The sequence below is a fragment of the Hyalella azteca genome, unplaced genomic scaffold, assembly GCF_000764305.2.
Source record: "Hyalella azteca isolate HAZT.00-mixed unplaced genomic scaffold, Hazt_2.0.2 contig13277, whole genome shotgun sequence".
Classification (NCBI taxonomy): Eukaryota; Metazoa; Arthropoda; class Malacostraca; order Amphipoda; family Hyalellidae; genus Hyalella; species Hyalella azteca.
The window spans coordinates 10,338-19,137 of record NW_025943205.1 but is presented as its reverse complement, the minus strand read 5'-3'; the positions used below and the strand labels follow the sequence as shown (position 1 = coordinate 19,137).

The following is an 8,800-nucleotide window of genomic DNA, read 5'->3' as shown; positions in this document are numbered from 1 at the left end:
TTTATTTGTGAATCGAATGTTATATTTCTCTTCGCTGTTGCTTCAAAACTGTAGGAGAAGATAGTTTTCCAGTGACAATAAGTTAAATTTTCAGTGGAGCCCGAAATTTCTGTCAAGGATGATGGAAACGACGGCGCAAAAACCATCCCAAACGACTGCAGAAGGGTTACTTGAGCGGAGAGTGTGAAGACTAGCTATTTAAAGTGCACTGCGGCAATTATTCCCTATGTTAAATGTTAAAGAACTCCACCACTCCTAACCCTTTCGCGATCTGTCGTGAATGAATAAATCAACGTACAGAGATGGTTTTTGTACCGTTGAATAGGTCAGAATGTCAGCTTTAAGACAAGACTAAAAACTGGAAAAGTCAAAATCCAAAATTTTAGGCCAGACGCTTTAATTTTGAGCTCTCTATGTAAATGTTAATGAAGTAAATCCAAAATTTTCTCTCCGCTTTGTTATGGTCTATGTTTCTACCACTGAAAATGAAGTTTCAGGTCTAGATGATATCTCGGTATGGCGGGTATTCTGAACATTTTGTCTTATTAATGCTGTGCCACATATTCTATTAATTGATGTGCTGTGGGACGTGGGTAGCAGCAGTGCGGGTAACTTCACGAAGGTGCAGTATCCCCAATAACTTTCGTTTTCTACTTCATGCTGAGAATTTTAGGAGAAAACATGAGAGCGTAAACACAAGTTTTATTTCCTCTGCGATTATGATCCAATTCAAAATTACTTATTACATTGGCCTAGTAGGTCTAAAATCGGGCGTTCAAGAATATTATCTACATTAATACAACAGTACTAAAGCATGTGAGGACATTAAAAAAGATAGAGCTTTGTCTCGATTCATTTTCATTTTTAGGAGAAAATACTTGAAATTTTACTAAATACCTAATTTTTTCATCTTTATTCTTACCCTCAATTTGCAAACGCTAGCCTATCGCTGTCATTATTGCAGTATAATTGAAAATTTTGTTAATGAATGGTTTACTTAGAGAGTTGCTCTGGACGATAATATCTCAAGATAGAAAAAAGACTAAGTTGTTTCCAAGATTGAAAATTTCTTATTGTTATGCCCCTATATCAGTATATGTAATGGAAAAGTTTCAGTGAGCTTTTGGAGCACGGAAAAAATTGTTGCAGGAGCTGCTTCCTTTACGTTTGCTTTCGCAGAACATCCTGTGTATATTCTTCGGTATAATTTTTTATACTCGCATATTTTCTACTTTTTTATAAGCACAATATTGTTTCATCGTGGCCTCAATGTTTCGTAAACATTTATGTGTTTGCTTGGTCAATACAATTGATTTTTAAAAAATGTTGGTTCCTCAAATAACTTTACTTTCAAGTTTGAAAAAAAAAACAAATTAAATAATTTTTAAATAAATAATAAATAGTCGTCTCTCAAGCTGCGCTTGAGAGACGACTATCAGTGCCACTGTACACAGCATTTACCGATCTAGAACTGCCATCGCAACGTGTTTCTGTGAGGTTCTATTTCATGAATGGCGTCCGCCTCTACATCAGTGATAGCATCGCAAAACCAAGAGGCTCGTTTAGGGGAACTTACCCACTTACCCTATCATGTCAACTAGGAAAATGTCACCAAAAATAAAACAGAAAAAATCGATGTGAAGTTGTGGCACTGAACGCGATATCGCTGCCATCACGTTAGCGACGTACCATGAGAACAGTTTGAGGCCTCGTCGTAAAGTAACTCGGACCAGACGCTGCTATACTGCCGACTCACGAAACGCATATACAGATACCTCGAATACATTGAAACGTTACTCATTATTCTATCTAATGGCGGCAAAACGTAACACGGAGAAGTTAACCTGAACGAACTAAACAGTGATAAACCAATATATTATCTATAGGTCAGAGTGGTTTCGTAACTTTTCATGGAAATTTGGAGTTTTATGAAGCGAATCATTCTCCGAGTTTTTTAGGTACTGAATAATGGACAACTTTCGATTAGCCAAAATACTAATCGGGGGCGTTTCTGTGTGTACAGGGGGGGCGGTTATTTATCATGAAGTTATTTTTGAAGATGAAGTTTTTTATCATGAAGTTATTTCCATTTAATAATCTCGACGGTATTTATCTAAGTTTTAGAACATACAAGCATTTTACACACTCTCACTATAATATAATAATTGCTCCTTAAACACTGTTCATATAATTACCGTCAACAAGGTAGGAGCTTTTTTAACTTAGCTGCAGTTGTTTGTTTGCCTTGGGGTCAAAATGTTTTAATGTCGAGCTAATATGCATTTAGGCAAGTGAACAAAATATTCTATGTTCCTTATGAATTAAAACTTAGTGTGATTTCTAAGCAATTGACACACATTATACAGGGTTATTCTAAATGATGGGCTCAATTTAGTAAATTCGTTTTTATTCAGGCATAAATTTAAAATGATTAATTAATACAGCAATGTATAGAGAATGATTACAATTTTTTAACCATTCAATTCAATATTGGCATCTTGTGTGAAACTTTTGGATCTGTCACTTTTTGAGCGTTGGGTAGGACGCATAGGAAATGAACTCTCTACATTTCTGGCAGCCGAGATCACCTGATCTTACCCCATTTGACTATTTCATATGGCTGATATGGGGTTATGTCAGGGAAGCTGTTTACATCCCGCCTCTACCAACAACTTTGTTTACGTCCCGCCTCTACCATTGAACGCAATATTCGATCCGTGACTTTGGAATGATAATATTTTCAAACTCTCAAGTTTTAAAATGATTCTGCTAATACATGATAGTTGAATAAAATTGCTAGGATTATCTATTGCGAGGCAAAGAAAGATTATCTGCTCGGTTAACCCCCGTGTTTTAAGAATACGCTTTAATTTTGAGCTCTCTAAATGTTAATGAAGCAAATCCGTCATTTTCTCTCCGTTTTGTTATGGTCTATGTTTCTACAACTGAAAATATGATTTCAGGTCCAGATAATATCTTGGTACGGTGGGTATTCTGAACACTTGTTCTAATAACACGTGAATATTTAAAATTTAATGCACTGCATGAATGAGCAGTGCGAGTAACTCCACAAAGTTACAGTATCCCCTATACGTAAAGTTTTCTACTTCATGGTCAGAATATTGAGAGAAAACATGAGAGGGTAAACACAAGTTTTATTCCTCCGCCGTAATGACTCAATTCACGCACATTGGACATGCAGTTCTAGAATCGGGTGTTTAAGAATATTATTATCTACACTAATACAACAGTAATAAAGCACTTGATAACATGAAAAAATATAGAGCTTGGTCTCGATTCATTTTCATTTATTTGAGAAAACACTTGAAATCTTACTAGATACCTATTTTTTTAATCTTTATTCTTAGCCTCAATTTGCAAACGCCGGCGTTTCGCTGTCATTATTGCAGTATTTTTGAAACATTTGTTACTGCATGGTCTACGTGGAGAGTTGCTTTGGACGATAATTGCTCAAGGTATAAGAAAGACTTTAGGCTATTTTATTAATTTTTGTCTCAAGATTGATCATTTCTTATTGTTTTGCCCCTCTATGTAGTGGGAATGCTTCAGTGGGCCTGCATTGTTTCCGTTCGCGTATGCTGTGCAGCGTTAGCGAAAACTGGGGCTGCATACGGTACAGCCACAACCTGTTGTACAACTGGTGCTACATGCACCACAGGCGAGTGTTGGTGCACCACATCAGCAGTTTTAACCAACGGGAAATGATGCACCTGCTGTTGGTGAGTGTGATGACGCACAACTTGAACGGGCTGGTTCACCTCCACCTCGTGGTGATACACGGGGTAGGGCTGAGGTACTGCATAGGGCTGGGGCACTGCGTAGGGCTTGGGTACCGCGTAGGGCTTGGCCACGTAGTTGTGGTGCACGTCTTGCACCACCTGCTTCCTGAATACGGGCTTCTCCACTGGCACGTTATACTGGCTGTGTACCGTCTTTTGCTTGAATCGGTGCTCAGTGATCTGAAACCCAATTTATTATGTTAAGTTAGTTGGAGAAATTATATTATTAGTCTGCTGGAAACGCACGCTCACCACGAATTTGAAAGCAAATAAAACTCCAGTATATTCAGCGGTTGTTGAACGAGTCTCATGTTCTCAAATAAAACTGCCACAGAAAACAATTTTTCACAAAATGCGTGACGAAGGAACATTGAAGCTCCCTGAAGTGATAAATTAACCATAGACATGTTTGATTATAGTTTGATCTTCTGAACGATTTTTGGCCAACTCCGTATATGCATCTCGCCTTTCACAATTTCCACACACATAATTTGCGATAAAATTGCAACGCTAACGTTAAAAAAAATAAAGTCAAGAGGAAATTTAATCGGTGCTTCTATTCTACACGCATAATTTGCAATATAATCGCAATTCTACAGCCAAACGTAGTAGAAAATCTAGAGACAATTGAATGGTAGGTACGATCAGGGCACCTGGGGAGTGTGTGTGTAGACTGGCCGCCCTTGCGGTACACCGGCCAAGGCGACGTTCGCGGTGAGTGGCCCGACGTTCGAGATCGTCGCTCCCGTGTACGTCAAAGCTGCAGGGTTGCTCACGACGCTCACGACGCTCTCGCCACACGCAAAAGCCAGTAGAGTAGGTAGGATAAACTGTTGAAAAGAATATAGTTGCTGTTAAATTGAGTATTCTTTCAATGGTTTATAATCTGAATACAATAATGTATTCAGTGAACGATTACTTATCCTTAAATTACAGTTGAAACGAGAACCTTGCATGAACTCTTGACTAAATAATTGATCAAACCTGAACTACTACTACGACTAGTTATAGGCCTGGCATAAGATTCATATGCTCACATTTATGGCTGATTGTCAAGCAATCATTCTCATGATTCACTGGCCATCAAAAATTCAGGCTTAATCCCTAAATGTCAATCACAGGCGTTAGAATTGAGTGTATTGTGCCACCATGCACTGTTCGTGGTGAATGAGTGAGGTCAGAGCCAGTGAGGGCTCGTGGTGTCTCAAGTGGTCTCGTATATCCAGATAACAGTGGTCTCAGGGGCAAGATCAATGTAATTTCTTGTGAAAAATAATGGAGGTCTTTTGTTGTAAGATACAAGTTGTCTCGTGGCACAAGATAACGGTGCATGGTCTTGTGTACAAAATGAGAGTGGTCTTGTGTACAAGATAACAGTGTCAACTGTTATCTTGTACACGAGATCACTGTTATCTTGTACACATGTGTACAAGTGGTCTTGTGTACAGTGGTACTTGTACACATGTACATATGTGAACAAGATAACAGGGTTCTCGTGTACCAGATAACAGTGGACACTGTTATCTTGTACACAAGACCACTGTTATTTTGTACACAAGACCATTCACTGTTATCTTGTGCATAAGACCTCTGTTATCTTGCACACAAGACCACTCTTATCTAGTGCACAAGATCACTGTTATCTTGTACATACGACCACTGTTAATTATCATGTAAACAATGTCACTTTTATCTTATACACAAGACCACTGTTATCTTGTACACACGATCACCGTTATCTTGTACACAAGACCGCTCTCATCTTTTAATCACTAATAATTTTGATTTAATCCAATTTAATCTTGCACCGCAAGAACACTGTTATGCTGCACCGTGAGATCACTGTTCTCTTGTATCACATGAACACTGTTTTCTTTCAGCATTAAATATCTGCTATATCTTTCAACACATTCTCACTGTTTTCTCGCGCAACGAGGCCAAAGATGCTTTGCAGCATAAGAACTGGAGGGGTCTTCAGTTTCCTTGCCACGTGAGACATCTGATTGCCTGTTATACGCGGATGCTGTCACCTTTAAAACGGGATTACTGCTACCTTGAAGGACGAAATGTATGCCATCTTGTTCCACCAGACCTCTCTTATTTCACTTATCGAAACCATGCACTGCTAACTTCAAACTCGAGGCCTGCATTTAAAATCAGTATGAGACATCCGTTATCTCTCCACTCCTGATTTCTGTAAACTTACTGCAATAATCACTTGTCATGCGAAGGCTACATCCTTCTACACCAGTCCTAGCTGCCATGTAACACCAGAACTCCTATCGATCCGTGTAACAACAGAACTCTCATAGATCTAGCTGCTATGTAACACCAGAGCTCTCATTTATCTAGCCACCTTATACACCAGAACCCTTTTCGATCTAGCTACCCTGTAACAACAGAACTCTCATAGATCTGGCAGCTAGCTACTCTGTAAGTTTGTAACACCAGAGCTCTAATAGATCTAGCTTCCCTAAATCACCAGAACCCTTATCGATCTAGCTACCCTGTAACAACAGAACTCTCATAGATCCAGCTACTCTGTAACACCGGAGCTTTCATAGATCTAGCTTCCCTTAAACACCAGAACCCTTATCGACCTAGCTACCATGTAACACCAGAACCCTTATCGACCTAGCTACCATGTAACACCAGAACTTTTATCGACCTAGCTACCATGTAAACCAGAACCCTTATCGACCTAGCTACCCTGTAACACCAGAACCCTTATCGACCTAGCTACCCTGTAACACCAGAACCCTTATCGACCTAGCTACCCTGTAGCACCAGAACCCTTATCGACCTAGCTACCATGTAACACCAGAACCCTTATCGACCTAGCTACCATGTAAACTAGAACCTTTATCGACCTAGCTACCATGTAAACCAGAACCCTTATCGACCTAGCTACCCTGTAACACCAGAACCCTTATCGACCTAGCTACCATGTAACACCAGAATCTGCTTTCGTGAAAAACCGCCACCACGAACAGAGAAGAAGAGTTAGCCTGGTGCTGTTTTATGCAACTAATCAATAAAGCCCCAAAATTGATGAGACTTTGGCGTTGATGAACGCTATGCTGTGAACAAACTGCAGGGTTTAACTTGCCCTATATATCCTTCCGTCTATGGTTCCTCAACATTGATGAACGCAATGCTGGGTATAATTTTTTTTGGGGGGGATCCTGACCAATTATTCTTTAAATATTCTTTCGCCATTGACGATTAACTCCTCTTTGATGAACTCGTTGAACAAACAACACAGTTTATTCTACCATTACTATTTACTTAGAAACAACTCAATGTAAATGAATATTAGTCACTGGATGAAAGTATAAAGATGGAAAAATCTGATGATGGTCATAAGTTTAAAGTTAATCGTACAGTCAATTCTAACGCCTGTGATTGACATTTAGGGATTAAGCCTGAATTTTTGATGGCCCGTGAATCATGAGAATGATTGCTTAACAATCAGCCATAAATGCGAGCATATGAATCTTATGCCAGGCCTATTACTAGTCAATGTAGTAGTTCAGGTTTGATCCATTATTTAGTCAAGAGTTCATGCAAGGTTCTCGTTTGAACTCCAATTTGAAGACCACTGATCGTTCACTGGTCGATGTCAAATGTATGTAAATAATGTAAACTAGTCCGCATGAACACTTCGTGCGACCGAGTATACCGTCGATTGGAGATGACAAGTCTACCTGGATTAAAAATTATAGTTAAAATGTGAAGCAAATAATCTTATTTTTTTTTGTGGATACAATGAGAGTACCATCTTCTTTACTTGAAAGATTCTATATGAAACTATTAGTTTTAATTTCTCATTTTTTTAAATGTTTTGCATTACTTTATAATATTCTCTTGGTATTTTTCAGTTTCATAATTTACTAAATTCTTGCTAAATAGTGTCTGCAGCGTTTGGTAGTCTATGAAAGTATCTGAAAGTTTCTTCGTTGTTCAATTATAAGCTATGCAATTATTTGGGACATATTTTGTTTCAATTTTCAATGTGTTCATTTTTAAAATACTATCAATTTTAATGAACTCTTCAGTGAATTAATAACATTCTTTACTAAACCAAATGGTTTTTATTCAAAAACTAGCTGTACGAAGGGAACCAATTCCAATGACGAGATTTATTTCAGATTGTATATCCTTAAAGCTTACATTTTTAAAATCAATGTACAAAATTAAATTATTATTATGCACAATTAAGGTGTGCAAAAATATCCAAATGTAACGCTGAAAATTCCCTGTCAATATACCACACTTTCTAGCTATCAATCTGTTTCGGCATGTTCATGATATAAGAAATTGAATTTAATTTAATTTGGCATGTTATTTATAAAAATAATTTTGCAACACTCACCAAAGACAACATTTTCGCGGCTCGGTAGTGAAGGAGTGGCGGGTTGCGCGCTCACACCTTGGTTTATAAGGCCGGCGGTGGGGCGGCCTTGGCAGGACAAATCGTCCTTGGAGTCGAGGATGTGCAAAGGGGAGCCGTTTGCTGCCGCGCCCAAGCCGGGCGACCGCTCCCTCCCCTGCGGCGCCCAATCCACGCCTGAAACTCGCTGGCTCAGAAATGGTATACGCGGCAGTTTATTAAGTAACGAGTTGATAAATAGCGAGGATTATATTAATCATAAATGTGTAGTGAGTATTAAATGTGTAGAAGGTAGTAGCATATGGCCGTATCTGATGATTTAAAAAAATATAGATTAGTCAATTATTGATAAGTTGCGGGAATACGTTTAAAAGGCAGTGAAATTTTCAGATGCCCAATATTCATATGGTTTCAACTACGAATAAAGCATACCTGAGCTTGGCTCTGTGGAAGTCTTGATCATGATTGACTGAATTAATACTCGTAATTTTGTTGCGATTATAACTGTGCTTTCTAAAACATACTTTAGCAAGGACGAACGAACAATGCACCATGTCAACGGAGCTCTATATATCTAAAAATTTTTCTAGGTTTTCACGTGCTCCTC

The 8,800-nt window shown here is 38.5% G+C and overlaps 1 protein-coding gene across 1 annotated transcript; it reads right to left on the bottom strand.

Annotated features, from left to right (window-relative positions):
• Positions 1-3,135: 3,135 nt before the first annotated feature.
• On the bottom strand, positions 3,136-8,212 carry LOC108677570. The gene is made up of 3 exons (XM_018165805.2): positions 8,176-8,212; positions 4,454-4,630; positions 3,136-3,980 (listed from the first exon to the last, which is right to left on the bottom strand). Exons 1-3 carry the CDS (start codon positions 8,185-8,187, stop codon positions 3,567-3,569), a joined length of 603 nt encoding a protein of 200 aa, XP_018021294.1. The 5' UTR covers positions 8,188-8,212; the 3' UTR covers positions 3,136-3,566.
• Positions 8,213-8,800: the final 588 nt, after the last annotated feature.

Bases quoted from the DNA above. Each gene is read 5' to 3' on its own strand.
- LOC108677570 (XM_018165805.2), bottom strand. The intron at 3,981-4,453 runs GTGCCCTGATCG...ATTGGGTTTCAG, and splicing joins TCTACACACACACTCCCCAG to ATCACTGAGCACCGATTCAA.